The sequence below is a fragment of the Phoxinus phoxinus genome (genome assembly GCF_949152265.1).
Source record: "Phoxinus phoxinus genome assembly, chromosome: 12".
Classification (NCBI taxonomy): Eukaryota; Metazoa; Chordata; class Actinopteri; order Cypriniformes; family Leuciscidae; genus Phoxinus; species Phoxinus phoxinus.
This window is the reverse complement of record NC_136887.1, coordinates 32426649-32443213: the sequence shown is the minus strand read 5'-3', so window position 1 is coordinate 32443213 and position 16565 is coordinate 32426649. Positions and strand designations below refer to the sequence as shown.

At 39.5% G+C, this 16565-nt stretch overlaps 2 protein-coding genes across 3 annotated transcripts in view; both read right to left on the bottom strand.

Annotated features, from left to right (window-relative positions):
* LOC307007713 (uncharacterized protein) overlaps positions 1-16565 on the bottom strand; it is a 104684-nt gene that overhangs the window by 68129 nt on the left and 19990 nt on the right. The gene's annotated exons all lie outside the window — the stretch shown is intronic.
* spock1 (SPARC (osteonectin), cwcv and kazal like domains proteoglycan 1) overlaps positions 8861-16565 on the bottom strand; it is a 181968-nt gene continuing 174263 nt past the window's right edge. Inside the window, 4 exon segments of the mRNA XM_079629988.1 lie at positions 8861-14456; positions 15246-15383; positions 15491-15553; positions 15674-15895. Of these exon segments, the coding sequence (XP_079486114.1) occupies positions 14272-14456; positions 15246-15383; positions 15491-15553; positions 15674-15895 (608 nt within the window). The 3' untranslated portion in view covers positions 8861-14271.

Here is a 16565-nt window from a genome sequence, read left to right as displayed (position 1 = left end):
CGGGTTATTTTGGGATAGTTGTGTGAGTGTGTGAGGACGTCTGCTGGAGTCAGGTCAGCGTTTACTGCAGTTATCAGAGGAGGCAGATGGTCATTACACTGCGGCTCGAGCTCCACACTGGCACATCAGCACAGGAATTACTACTCTATAAAAACCTGAATCATGTTTGAACGGCATGTAGAATTAAATGCCAATGCTTTTATTCTGGAAATACACAGAAACTGATTCAGCGAACAGAAGGACACGGGGTCACAGCGGGTCTGGCTTTTGCCGATTGCGCACTTGCATTCATATCTATTAATTAAAGTATCAATCTTATTTTTAACGTATAGCCTACTACGGTAAAGCAGTATAGCCTACAGTAAAGGCCCATTCACACAAAACACAAACTAGCGTTCTGATGATTATGTTCTGTTTATTATAGGCGCACTTTCAATGCTCGAGCGCGTTAAGTTCAAGTGGATTTTGATTTGCTGTTCGGTGTCATTCATCAGATATAGTTCTGATATAATTCTAGACTAGTTAATATAGTTCTGGAAGTGATTCCAACGATATCGTTCTTCTGTGCCGTTAACGTTATAGGCAAACACACATGTGGTGCGAAGTTGCAAACTGCACTATTCTAAGAGATTACAGCAAGACATATCGGTTATTTTGAGCTATTATGATTGAATATGATCGGTTATGATTGGATATGATGGGTTATGATCGGTTATGATTGAACATGATCGGTAATGATTGGATATGATCGGTTATGATTGAATATGATCGGTAATGATTGGATATGATCGGTTATGATTGAACATGATCGGTAATGATTGGATATGATCGGTTATGATTGAATATGAGCGGTAATGATTGGATATGATTGTTAAGATTGGATATGATCGGTTATGATGATTGAACATGATCGGTAATGATTGGATATGATCGGTTATGATTGGATATGATCGGTTATGATTGGATATGATTGGTTATGATTGAATATGATCGATAATGATTGGATATGATCGGTTATGATTGAATAGGATCGGTTATGATTGAATATGATCGATAATGATTGGATATGATCAGTTATGATGATTGAACATGATCGGTAATGATTGGATATGATCGGTTATGATTGGATATGATTGGTTATGATTGAATATGATCGATAATGATTGGATATGATCGGTTATGATTGAATAGGATCGGTTATGATTGAATATGATCGATAATGATTGGAAACTCACCTTTGTATCACATTAAAACCAAGCTTGAATGGCCTGAAAACATGATGACTGTGTGTGTTTTAGTGAGCGATAATTTAATTAGATGTATACTTGGTATTAATAAACAACATTAAATTAATATAACATTAATTACATAGTGTTTAAATAAATAAACAAAATACAATCATATTTTGTCTCTCTTTTTTAGGTAGGCTATGCGTAATGTTTATTTAATTAGCAATATGTGACAACATTTAGAGTAACAGGGACATTCATTTACATTTAAAAAAATGTGAGGACTTTGTAAAACACAACTGCACACACCACTGATATATATATGAGCAATATTAATAACTGATGCTTGACTTTAGACAAATATCAACCTGCTGTTTCTCTATTGCATTATTTTCAGCGGTTTTGAATCGACACATGCAGCTTTTAATGAGACGAATCCCAAACTAAACAGCCGAATTAAGATGTATTGCTGTTTGCTGCACTCAGTGCCAGTTGCAGAAATATGTGAAGACTGTGTCTTAAGAATTAGTGTCAGCAATTAGCAGTTAGTTAGGGGTAATCAGTCTCACTTTTCTGTATCAAATTAAACCAATTATGTAACTGACTTAAAGTTATGAACAGTTTTAAAGAAATGTCTAACTTTATGCGCCCGGTCCAGGAAGTGTTTGAGACCAGCACAATCATCAATGCAGTTTCTCCAGATCTGTCTGAGAATGACTCGAGCAGGAGCCGGATTAATCCGGTTTGCTCTCATTAGATGTTGGGGGGCTTTAAGAGGCCTTTTGGGCCACAACACGGCCAAGGCAGAAACTCCGGCCAACAGATTTGTTCCAAATGGAAAAGCTTGGTACCAGATGACTCTGAGAGGAATGATAGATCGTTGCGGGGGAGAGGACAGCGCTTTCAGGCCCTGCCAGTGATCTCCTGGCAGAGAGGACGCTGGGTAATGGGCAGAATTCAAATATGCAAATGTGTCCTAAACACACATGACCTCCTATACTCATGTCAGTATGCAAAACATTCCCATGATGCAGCAGTTTGGGAGACATGTCCGTGTTTGATAGACATCTGGCCTCTTTTGCAGACGCTGCTTCAGTTCGTCAGACGTCTACATGACGAGATCAGATGAACATCAGACGTCTACATGACGAGATCAGATGAAGACTAATATCTGCTGATCAGATGAAGACTAATATCTGAGGAACTGATGCCATGTCAACAGAGCCGCGTCTCTCCGCTGAGACGAATTCATCAGACGTGGTTTCCCATCAATGTCTGAGTTTTAGCACTCGCATACTCAGCGCTTTCATGGTTAATGTTCAGAGTTAAGGTCGAAGGTCACCTTTATTTCTGTAGCGCTTTATGCAATACAGCTCGTTTCAAAGCAGACTAATATTAATAAACAGGAAAATATATACTCCAATTTCTTCATAATAACATGCACTGATGGATCATTTACAATAAGACCAGAGACATGATGTAAGTATGTAAACAGAATACGTTTTTTATTTCTTGTTGACCTTAAGGTCAGGTTTAAAGGTTAGACCGAGTGTTATGATTCAAGCTTAACATTAGTTGTAGTTGCATATGAGTGTGTGACAAGAACTGACAAATATCAGCAGTATAATATTTTGATGGGTTTTCATGTTTTTTGGCATTTTCCATAGATATAATGATTTGTACAGTACAAACGGTATATATTCTCACCTTACACAAACCCTAAACCTTCCCAGAAAACCTTCTGCATTTTTATGTTTTGAAAACAAAAAACACTTTAAAAGCTGTTTTCCTCATGGGGACAAACAAATGTCCCCACAAGGACGGACACACACACACACGCACACACACACTTGTCACTGGTCCAGTCGGCTCTAGTCTCCATCCGCAGCCATCTGCTCTCATAGTACACAAAAAATATTTTTGTCTAAATTTAGGATTTATGAATTGCATTTTAAAATTGCATATTGCATCTACAACATTAGAAAAAAAGTTTTAACATTAGAAAAAAAACGTATTTGTTAGTCAAGCATAAGTTAAAGACTTAAGATTTCTGCATTCAAAAAATAATTGTATAGTTTATTTTTAACAATTTGCATCTATTTGATTTTATATAAATAATCATATTTTCAAAATGAATACTATATAACGCTGGTTATTGTGTAACACATTCAGTTAATATTACAGAAATCTTTAATCACATTAATAATATTAGACTTGTCATGACTTTTTTGTTATAATTTCACCTTTTTATAGCCTACCATAGTTATGACAAAAAAGAAAAAAATGGTTCTTGGTATGTCATGATTTCAACTTTTTATGTGATAATTAAGATTTACCAAAGCATGATGTTTTTTTATGTTGCAGAAATAGTCTTTCCGAAAACTGTATAACCCAAATGGATGGACATTTAATTTGCAACTCAAATACATAACACATTCAGGCATAAATAATAGTATATACTGCCTAGTGGTTTCATAAATAGTATTTAAAAAATAATTGTAGGCCTACAACAGGAAAATATTTCTAGCAGCAGTACGCGGCATTTCTTCATTAGGTTGCATGTTCAATTCGTTTCCTTTTCTTTATTGATAAAGAAGCATCATTAATCGTGAGTGACAGGGACAGGCCGCGCGCTTCGCTCCACACACACCGGTTGATTTGCTCTCAGAGGATGTTATCTGTCGTTCAGGTGGATGTGTGTCGGGGTTATTTCAGGGGTGAGAGACGACATCCGCTCGGCTTTCAGGCTTGAGTTCACGATGCCTTCAGACTGATATAATCCCTTCGGGAACTCAAACACGTTTCTTACACTCAGTGAATCCCGTCTTTGAGGAAACTTGATGAAAACTCAGCTCACCTCAAACACACCAGCTTCAGTTCTGTGACAGACCAGCATGACATGTTAGACTTCCACAGGATCAGCTGCCGAATCTGTCATGTGACGCGTGTTTGCGGTGCATTAATCCAGAGAGGATTCGGTCTGGACTGAAGTGTGTTTATCAGACCTGGAATCAGAAGCACAACCAGCAGCGCTATAAAATATATTGCTCATTGGGAATATAAGAGGTAACTTTTGAGCTAAACATGAAAAACGTCAAAGGCAATCATGTTGCGAAATGTAACAACACTTTCATAAATTGGGCTTGGATCATTAAAGGTGCAGTAAGTGATTTGTGAGAATGGGGACCGAGTAGCACAACACACTTGTAGCCAATCAGCAGTAGGGGGCGTGGCCACTTATGATGGGGGAGGAGAGTGATTCAATCAGCAGTAGGGGGCGTGTCACTCATGATGGGGGAGGAGAAAGAGTGATCCAATCAGCAGTAGGGGGCGTGTCACTCATGATGGGGAGGAGAAAGAGTGATCCAATCAGCAGTAGGGGGCGTGTCACTCATGATGGGGAGGAGAAAGAGTGATCCAATCAGCAGTAGGGGGCGTGTCACTCATGATGGGGAGGAGAAAGAGTGATCCAATCAGCAGTAGGGGGCGTGTCACTCATGATGGGGGAGGAGAAAGAGTGATCCAATCAGCAGTAGGGGGCGTGTCACTCATGATGGGGAGGAGAAAGAGTGATCCAATCAGCAGTAGGGGGCGTGTCACTCATGATGGGGAGGAGAAAGAGTGATCCAATCAGCAGTAGGGGGCGTGTCACTCATGATGGGGGAGGAGAAAGAGTGATCCAATCAGCAATAGGGGGCGTGTCACTCATGATGGGGGAGGAGAAAGAGTGATCCAATCAGCAGTAGGGGGCAAGTCACTCATGATGGGGAGGAGAAAGAGTGATCCAATCAGCAGTAGGGGGCGTGTCACTCATGATGGGGAGGAGAAAGAGTGATCCAATCAGCAGTAGGGGGCGTGGCCACTCATGATGGGGAGGAGAAAGAGTGATCCAATCAGCAGTAGGGGGCGTGTCACTCATGATGGGGAGGAGAAAGAGTGATCCAATCAGCAGTAGGGGGCGTGTCACTCATGATGGGGGAGGAGAGTGATCCAATCAGCAGTAGGGGGCGTGTCACTCATGATGGGGAGGAGAAAGAGTGATCCAATCAGCAGTAGGGGGCGTGTCACTCATGATGGGGAGGAGAAAGAGTGATCCAATCAGCAGTAGGGGGCGTGTCACTCATGATGGGGAGGAGAAAGAGTGATCCAATCAGCAGTAGGGGGCGTGTCACTCATGATGGGGAGGAGAAAGAGTGATCCAATCAGCAGTAGGGGGCGTGTCACTCATGATGGGGAGGAGAAAGAGTGATCCAATCAGCAGTAGGGGGCGTGTCACTCATGATGAGGAGGAGAAAGAGTGATCCAATCAGCAGTAGGGGACGTGTCACTCATGATGTGGAGGAGAAAGAGTGATCCAATCAGCAGTAGGGGGCGTGTCACTCATGATGGGGAGGAGAAAGAGTGATCCAATCAGCAGTAGGGGGCGTGGCCACTCATGATGGGGAGGAGAAAGAGTGATCCAATCAGCAGTAGGGGGCGTGTCACTCATGATGGGGAGGAGAAAGAGTGATCCAATCAGCAGTAGGGGGCGTGTCACTCATGATGGGGGAGGAGAGTGATCCAATCAGCAGTAGGGGGCGTGTCACTCATGATGGGGAGGAGAAAGAGTGATCCAATCAGCAGTAGGGGGCGTGTCACTCATGATGGGGAGGAGAAAGAGTGATCCAATCAGCAGTAGGGGGCGTGTCACTCATGATGGGGAGGAGAAAGAGTGATCCAATCAGCAGTAGGGGGCGTGTCACTCATGATGGGGAGGAGAAAGAGTGATCCAATCAGCAGTAGGGGGCGTATCCACTCAAAATAATAATATATAAAAAGTTTGTCTGGTAGGCCTATATCAAAATCATCATACTAGCTAACATTAACTTACAAAGAGTATTACATTATTAAATGCTTTAGACATATTTTTCAGACATAACTAATGTAGTTAACTAATACTGGAAAAGATGTCGATTTTTACACACAAGAGTCATTAAGTGAAATTCTGTATTTTGAAAGTAGCAGCAAACCATTTCAAACCCGAATGAAACCAAAATGAAAAAAGGAAAGGATGTGCATTTTTTTATGTGTATCATCTCAGACATCCTTATTTGTCATTTGTTCTACATGTGTGTGTGTGTGTTATAATCTCCATGAGATCATTCCTGTCACATCTGACGAGAGCTGCTTTATGCTTCAGCTCTAAAATATTAAGTGGATTAATGAAGAATTTAAGAGCGTCAGTGTCATAAATATAAATAGGAGTTTTACAGAGAGTCGAGATCCAGGCCAGTACATGTTGGCTTGAGTTTCCCTGACACTTCTGCAGGCGCAGCGCTACTAATCCAGCCGTGTGTGTGTGTGTGTGTGCGATTCAAGCAGCGAAGGTCAAACACAAGGGAAAGCAGGAGTTCAGCGCCTTTTTGGCTTGACTGACAGGCTGAATGAGGCTGTTATTCTACTTTAATACAGCAGAACGGGAAGAGCAGCACGTCCTCTAGTGGCCAGTGAACCCGATCTGAAGGAGAAAGACCTGCCGACTTCATCACCTCTGGATTTATCTCCTCACAATCCACCTTTCAATATGAATGAGCTTGTGCTAGTTAGTGATATGCACTGAGGCAAACATGAGCACATGGTTATGACTAGGGATTTTTAGAAACTCCAAACACTGAAGATCTGCCATATCAAGAGACCTGATTATCATGGAGACTTCAGGCTCTTCTCATGGGCAGGGAAGTCTGAAAATCATGCTCTGGTAAATCATATCTATGACATAAAATATCATAATTATATATAAAAGTCATAATTATACGATAAAAAAGTTGAAAATATGGAGTACTATATGAATATTTAGAGACTTGAGAGATCAGGGCTCTTCTCATATGCAGGGAAGTCTGAAAATCATGCTTTGGTAAATCATATCTATTACATTAAATATCTTAATTATATATAAAAAGTCATAATTATCCGATAAAAAAAATTAAGTACTATATGAATATTTAGAAGTTATGAAAAAAATATGAGATTGAAGTAGAAATAATTTAAAAGTAAAAATTACGAGATAAAAATTATGACATTAAAAGTTGAAGTTATGAAATTGTAAAAATTATGATATAAAAAGTCAACTATAATGGAAAGTTAAAATTATGATAACTTGGAATTCTGAAATACTAAATCAAAATTGTGAGATAAAAAGTTGAAATTATGAAATACCAAGGGAAATTTGAGATACAAGTCATATTTATGAGTATGACTAATACAAAGTCATTCTGACAAAACTTTAAATTATAAGATTGAAGTAAAAATGTAGATGACAAAAGTTGAAATTACAAGAAAAAGTCAATTATGACATCAAAACGTTGAAAATTATGAAACACTAATTTAGATTTATGAGCTAAAAAGTCATAATTTAATGCAAAAATATATATATTTTTTGTCATAGACTAGGCCTACTTTTTGTGTCAATATTAGGATTTACAAAAGCATGTTTTTGTATGTGGCAGAAACGGGCTTCCATACACACGAGACGGGAAGAAACTTAAACACCTAATTTTACTTTTTAATTCAATTCAGCAAATCTGAATCCCTGTCATACTGACCCATAATAAAGGGAAATAATGCTGATCGCTGTCTCGAACACACGTTCTGGCATATGCTGCGACTACCCACAATCCCTCTGGAGACCTCCGAAACAGCTCTCTTGTTTTCTGACGAAGTCTGAAAGAGGACAAATTGACATGTTGAATGCAGGTATGTTGAGGAGTCCAGATGGTGCAAATCCCCACGTTACCGTCTGTAAATAAACTCCACGGCCGCTGGCAGCTCGAAATTGCTTTTATCAGAGGTGAGGAGCCGAGAGAGAGGAGATCCCACTTCAATAAAGATTTCTGGAAGAAGAGGAATGTTCTAGAATCCCACAGAAACCAGATCGGTTAGCACGTCCTAAATGGAGTGAGACGAGAGAGAGAGAGAGAGAGAGAGAGAGAGAGAGAGAGAGAGAGAGAGAGAGAACGAGTGGGCGACACAGAGACGCAAAGGAAGAGTGACTGACAAAATAATGGATTTTCCTGCCGGCCTAATGAATTAAAGCGTATAAATCGGGTCTTATGAAATCAATGGCTGAATAAAGCTTATCAAATGAAGACAAAGGAAGAAAGTGGGCCGTGTCGGCTGGAGATCATTAGCTTTGACGGATGCGTGTGGCTCGTGAGCGAGCCGTTCTGAGGGCGTATCCATGGGAAATAGTGTCTCAGACAACAATCAATACATCACTACATGGAGATCATTGATGATATTAAGGTTGCAGTGGAGGGATTACAATTTTCTAGATGAGAGTCATATTTCAATCTGTTCTGCAGAAAATGTCCAAATGTATCCACATCGGAGGAAGAATTCGGCATAAAATTAACATTTTCTAAATGCATGTTAAAGATCTTATTTTGAGCAATTAGTATATGCGTTTTTAAAAAATTCCCCTCGTGATATTTGAACAAAATGTCTTAACTTGATCTTCTGCTGAAAAAGAATCAATTAGTTTGCATAAACCAACCCTTTATTACAATCTACTGTAAGTTCACATTTAGATCCACGCCCACATCTCAACATCCAATCAACAACCAATGCACATCAGAACCCCGCCCGTTTTTTTCTTTTTATCAATAATCCATTACATTTTGATGTGTGTCACAATATGGAAGAAAATAGCTTCTGTACCACTTTCCGTTTGACAAATCAAAAGTAAAACGCTCATGTTGATGGATTTAAATGATACCGTTTCAGAAGTTCAAGAACAGCTAATGGAACCGGACGCCATAAAAACTGTTTAAATAAGAACCAGTTCTCAAACCTTAAGTTGGTTCACAGCCACCAGTTTCCAACACGAAGTCACAAGAAAAGACTCTCACATCTGGAGAAGAACTGGACGAGGACAAACTCCAGTTTTATTCAGACAAACATTTTCTCAAGGAACCATTTTACAGTTAAAAATAAAACATAAAAAAAGAGAGAGAGAGAGAGAGAGAGAGAGAGAGAGAGAGAGAAAAAAGAAAAGAAAAAGTCAAACAAACCAAACAAATCAGCCCAGAAAAAGAACATTCCAATTGGGACTCTCGATCCGGAGGGGAAAATGACGTTACATTAGAGAAACCACGGAAACGGTGCCGGCGTTCAGCTGGAGACTCTGCTAAACATCGGATGTTCTGAATCAGAACCAGCAGGGGTCACTTTTTAGTTCTGATCCAGAACTAGTGATTAACTAACGAGTAATCAGCTGATATTGAGGCGTTTGAGATCACACACCAATAACAATGTCCACTTGGACACTTCAACTCTGAAGTGGTTCAATGATTTTTGAGAACAATTTTGAAAAATACTCTCTTAAAAATAAAGTTTCCGAAAGCGATGCAATAGAAGAAAACAATGTTGGTTCCCCAAAGAACCTTAAACCATTTTTTAAATCTAAAGAATTAAGAAACTTCCACTATAAAGAACCTTTTGTGGAATGAAAAGATTTGATCCCAGACAGCAACAGAGTGTCGGCCCAGATCCGGCCCACATCCGGCCCATGTGGTTCTGTGCCGACACTCTGTTGCTGTCTGGGATGTATGGGATGTAACCATCAATTCCAATAAAGAACCTTTATTTTGTATTATTTGAGTAATTTTGTCATTAAATGTGATGTATTTTAACTGTTGAAATACCCACTGGGCCAGATTGAGCGGCGAGTTTGGTGCGAACACCGGCACTGTTCGGGTGGAAAGAGAGACAGACGGATAGAGAGACAGACAGATAGCGAGAGGAGGTCTGTACACTGAACTCAGGACCACAGGAGGGGTTTACACATCCAGACTCAGGCAAGGCAAATGGACAAAGCCACATGACGTCATTAATTACATCTCCAGTTGAACATTCAGCGTTTTTCTTCTTTTTTTTATACATTAATTATTGTCTTTACAGAGTAAAAAATATAGAGAATTAACAAAGGAAACTCTTGCAAATATGGCCATCGACTGTTTCATCTGTAGCTGCAGGTGTGAGCGCTCGGGTCACCTGTGTGTGTGTGTGTGTGTGCGTGCGTGTGTGTGGTAAAACAAGTGAAAACATCGTGACGAAGCTTTTATTGCACCTTTTTACAGGAGCGAAGCAGGCAGAGGCGGGACGGGACAGGATTGGGGAAGTTTACAGTTGCAGGCCAGGCATCAGACACACAGCAGCACTAGAGGAGGGGAGAGGTCACCTCAAAGGTCATTGTTATCATCAGAAGTCCATGATTCAGTTCTGCAGAGATCAGATACGGTGTGTGTGTGTGTGTGTGTGTGTGAGACGCTCTCAGCTCATCATGAGAATGTGATTGATAGACAGAGAGAGAGAGAGAGAGAGAGAGAGAGATTTAAGATGGGTTTCCTGTAGCCTGATGCTCATATTGCAGGATAGGGCTGCACGATTGATTGAAATAAAACCGAAATCGCGACATGGCTTAGTACAAGTATCAAATCACAAAGGCTGTGATTTAATTAAATACATATATGACTTTGGGTCACTTTTAACATGCATTTATTAGAAAACATGCTAAGCGAATTCCCAAAATTGTAATGAGAAGGGGTTATAAACCGGGCTTTTAAGGGCTCTAAACTTGTAATAATAAATAAAAAATGTTTTTATTAATATTATTCTATAGACATTGATATAAAATGACAAAATTTTTGCCAAATTGTGCAGCCCTACAAACAAGCACAGCAATCTGGAGCTTTTTTTAAATCACAGTTTTTATATAGCAATTAGATTTTGTTCCCCCCAAAACCATGCAGCCCTATTTCAGGATATTCAACCGTCATGTTGTTCCACACGTGCATGACTTTGTCTTCTCACAGCTCTCAAATCTCTCCAATCACATGAAAACCTATAGTGTTTGGTGTCATATTCAATGTTTTCTTATATTTAATAAAGTGCAATAAGATGCATTCCTTAAATGTGGGTCTTAATGTAAGCGTCTTATGAGAACATGAAATCTAGTGCTTGAGTCACATGGACTGCTGTAACTTCAAAATAAAGCTTCCAAAAGAGGGTTTTAACCATTGAAATGCAATGGCAAAAAAATCTTTCAGTTCTTAAAAGAACCATTTTTCTTGCACCGTGTCTTCACCGGACAGCTTGAGGTTGTCTACTCTACACAGGATGCGACAAAGCGACCGTTGCAAATCCATTTGTTCTCCGTGTCAGAAGTATGAGCGCTTGAAGTCTGTCATAAATAGAACGGGGAATCAGTTTCGGGAATCTGTCGTGTCGCTTCGCACCGCATCTAGTGTAGACAGCATCACTGATCATAATGGGTTCGGTTTGATCTTGTCGTGTCGCACCGCGTGCGTCTGATGTAGACACTGTGTTAGTGTAAAGAACATTCTCTAGAAAATGTTCACACTAAAGCCTTTTGTGTAACGGAAAGGTTCCCTTGATGCCAATAAATAACCTTTATTTTTAAGATGCTTTAATGTGATTTCTTGTTTTGTTTGAACTGTAATGAAAAAAACAAAAACATTAATTGAAAACCTCTTTTTGATTTTTACAGAAGACAGAACACAAATCATACAGGTTTGGAACAACATAAGGGTGAGTAAATGCTTTTTGTCTGATTATATATTCCTCTGAAATCATGTGTATCTAATAAATGTGTCTTTTACTCTTGAGATAAATACTCATTTCCATAGGGAATGAAAAAGGAAAACAGGAAATAAAGAATAAAGAAAACAAGGTGTTAGGAAGCCAAAAGCCCATCAGTTCGTTCCTCTGTTACCCATAATCCCTCAGGGGCACCCAGAAACGTCCCCTCTGGGCGAGAAAACGCTTCATATAATCCATCTGCAGCGCCGTCTATGATCACTGAGCGAGACATTTCCTTCTGCGGAGAACCTCCAGAACTCGCGCTCCAAAACGCCGCTGACATGAGTGAGAAAAGACGTGCCGGAGAGAAGAGAAACGAGTGTGTGTAGAGTCAGAGGAACAGAACTAAGCTTCTGTGATCTGATATCAGCACTAAACTCTTCTGCAGTGTTTGAGTTTGAGCCTCGTGGATCATCCGATAAGGTCTAAGAGCGGCCGTCTCCAGTTCATTCTCTATAGGAGCCGAGTAGGGGATTGTGGGATTGACAACGGTGCTGTGCAAGTGGTGAGATTGCCAAAAAACTTGTGCAATATGCAAATCAGAAGCGGAAAACTAACCATGATTCGGTTTCCGCCAGCCGTATGAAGCTCACGTGTGCTTATAAAACTGTTTAAGCTTGACATATTGGGTCGGATCAAACTATTTCAGATTTGATCAAATGACGAATGCAGAACGAGATGAGTGATTGGAGGCGGATGTGACTCCAGGGCCCAGAACTCTTTCAAAACCCGCGGATGTGCTAACGACACCAAATCCATCTCGCAGCAGCCGTCACGCAGAGAAGCTTTTTCATTCGCCTTCTGTTTTTCGGCGAGAGGAAGCGTTCAGTAATGGTTTTAAAAAGGTCAGGCTGACGAGCCGTTTGATCGCATCTGAAATCTGTCAAGCCAAAACTCTCAAGCTTCAGTGAACGTATCGCAAAGAGAGTCGACGCAAAGGTCACGATCCACTTAAATAGTCCTTAAAAAACAGAACGAAGGACTTTGAATCTAAATCATCAGCTGAAAACAATTAACAAATGATGATATCAGGCTCACGGCCGACGTGCTCACTGCTGCGTTCACTTCGTGTCAGAATTACTGCAATTACTAGATCCTGTTCACATCCTTACAGGACGCATGTTATTTACTACTATGGCATCAATGATGGTTGTAATCAAATGAAATCATATCAAACATGCAGTCAAATAACTAGTTAATCATTGAAGCGTTGAAGCTGCTGCTGTTATGGTTGTTTCTACAGGACGCCACAACTGTCAACACACAAAAAATTGCGGTATTTTTGTACCGCATATTTGTTACTGTTTAAGAATGAACTCACTTAATTTTGATCAATTTCTCAGAAAACAAGACTTAATATCTTATGTCGTTCTGCATCTCGAGTAAATGGAAATGATCTGAATAAGCTGAAATATAAATATTAGATAAAAAAAAAATCTACTTCTAATTACAGTAATTGTGAAATGACGTGAAAGCAGCATAAAGTCAAATACACACAACATGACTGAAGCTCATCATCCGGCGCACATTTACACTCACAGTTTCTTGTGTTGTTTTTTTGTGACACTATACACTCGCCAATCACCAGCCAAACTCTTTCATTCTCACACAAAGTAATTCACACAAGAGGAAGGTAATTCACACAAACCACATAGAGGAAGGGCTCGGGTCATTTTTGCACAGATTTGAACATTTTAACTGAAAAAAAAAGAAGAAAAAAAAGAAAACAAATATGCATGAGCCAGTGTTTTGGAAAAAGTTTCATAGTTTTCAACAAAAGTCTCACCCTACTTTTAAACTCTCTCACACTCTCATTAGCTCATTGCTGTTGCTCTTTGCTCAAAAATTGACTAGTTTTACATGTATTATAGCATCTCTGACTAGTTGCAACGTGTCTCACACAAAGAGACCATTATTGACGAGCATACGCTACGATCTGCAGCCTCTTGTGGGAGATTTAGAACATGAAAGCATGATGAGCTTCAGTCTTGTAGTGCGCGTTTGGCTTAAGCCCACCTGATCCTCACCCTCAAAGGTCTCAGTTTCATGCATTCTACAGTGGCGTTCATGCATACCACCACTGAGAACGAACCCTTTTAAAAGATCTTACGTAGAACTGGTTAGAAGCCCCGAAATGCTTAACAATCTCGTCATGCGCGTCTACCGTCTAGAGCCGCAAAGAGGCATCTAGAATACTAGAGGAGTGTTTGAACGAGGGAAAACAGAGGAGAGAACATGAAGAGGTGGCTAAAGAAAGAGAGAATGTGGAGGACAAGTTCAGATCCAGAATGAGAGCGGGGCAGGAAGAAGGGGGCGTGTCCGAGGGGGCGGAGCTGGAATGGCTTCAGAACTGTGCATTTTAACATGGGTCCCTGGTTAATTAACAGAAGATGGGTGGGCGGAGCTACCAGACGTAGCCAATCTCGTCATCCTCTCCGTCTTCGTCATCCTCGATCGCCCCGCGGGGGTGGAGTCGACCCCGCCTCTCTTTCTGTCGACCCCGCCCACGCTGCGGAGACTCCTCCTGATCGTCCAGTAGAATCACGGCACCACCACTGCCAAAATCTCCAGATGTCTCCTGATCCTCCTCTACACACACACACACACACAGATGAAAGGGAAGGTGTCAGGCGGATAGATAGGGTGTGTGTTCTGAGGAAGATCATTCATTATATATAAAATAGGATGTTTTATACATTTTGAAAGAGAACTCAGGAAACACTGTTAAATAATGGAGCTTTAGATGTCAGAACCACACACACACACACACATTAGGAATCAAAGTGTGTGTATATATCAGTGGTTACTGTTAACTAAAACTAAGACTATTGAAAATCGTTTTAATTTAAATTAGTTTAAATTGACTAAGTTTAAGTACTTAAATGATTAAATAAAAATTTAATTAAAGCTAAATAGAAATATTTATTAAAACAAAAACAAAAAAATAACAAAAGCACATAACAAAATTTCTTTCATCGAAAGAAGGGTGATTTTTTTTATATTAGATGAAAAACATCAACTAATAACTATATATAACAAAAGCACATAACACAAAACATAAACTTTTAAAATTAGTTTTTGGTAACGGAAATAAAGCTAAAATAAAATATAAATATTAGATTAAAAATCTACTTAAAGAACTTGGTTTAGCCACTAACTGAAATAGGTTTAAGTTGAAGTATAAATGGACGTTTAAAAAGAAATGGCGAAAGCACATAACAAAATTACTAAAAATTAAAATAAAAAATGAAAATATACAAATAAAAGTTCAATTTAAAATATTATATCAAATAATAATATATATACAGTAGATGATACTAAAATAACAGTGGTGTATATAGGCTGTGTGTGTGTGTGTGTGTGTGTATATGTGTGTACCACAGGTAGGGTTGCCCTGTCTGCGGGATCCTGCGATCTCGTTGCCGTATTTGTCGACACACCAGCACTGACCGGTGCTGCCATGACACTGAGTGGCTTTAAAATAACCGTCTTCAGTACAGCGCGGTACATACGTCCCTACAGACAGAGAGAATCACACAAACGAGATGAATACAGCAACGATAAACACACATGTCTGATTGGTCAGGGGGCGGAGCTAACACCAGTTCATCAAATCCACCCACCTATCAGTGTCTTCCTTCGGCTTTGAGAATGAATTCTGTTCATCTCATTCTGACATGGCATGCCTGAAGAAACACACATTTAAAACAGTTTCTGTGACTGAAATTATGAAATATTCTGGGTTCAGTATATCTGAAGATCATCTACTAACCCCGATAGGCTCATATAATTTTTTTTGCACTCACCGTCGGGTTTCTGGAAACAGTAACACCACTCGTTGTTGGACAGCTTTCCGTCTTTAAAGGAGTCGCAGGAGTTGAACAGCGGCCGCATGCACAGCTCGTATTTGTCGAGGTAAATGGCGCTGAGCTCTGATTGGTCGAGGAGGAGGTCGTAGTTCATGTCCAGCTTGTTGAACATCCACCCGAGAGAATCTTTACAGATGGGTAAAATGCTTGTGTCGAAACCTAGAGAGAGAGAGACACTCAGGCTCACACTGGTGATGGACGGACATATTAGATAAATCCAATAAACAATTCAAATAAATTATAATTATAAAAAATAATCCTTTTAATTCAGTCAGTTCTAAAACATTCTAAGTAAATGCATAGATGAAAACAGTGCTTTCTCAGCAGGTATTTTATAATCTACTAGACTGAGACATTATTAATAATTCTGATAACAAGCCAGTTGAGATGGATTTGGTAATTGCAATGATGTATGTATTCGATATATATGTTTTGTTTGTTATTTTCCTGACATTGTGTATTTATTCCAGCGAAGTAGATGTTTTCACTCTGTATCCTATAGCAACACATAAACCTTTTTATATTTTTATATTACATTTATGAAAAGATACATTTATGATATACTCCCCTGTCATTTATTATTGTTCTCCATTTGAAAACATTCGACTATGTGAATTTATTTAGCCTATTATTAATATGAGTGTCGCTGCTGTTGTTAAAAAAATACAAAGATGAAAGAGAACTAAGCTACACTAAAGTAGCAATGCTTTCTTTTAAAATTCAGGCAGTTTAGAATGTTAATTTTTTTGAATTTGTTAGAATTATTTTCCCGTGCTTTATTTGTACCTGTTTACTTACATGATCAAAGCTTTCATTTAAAAAAGACACT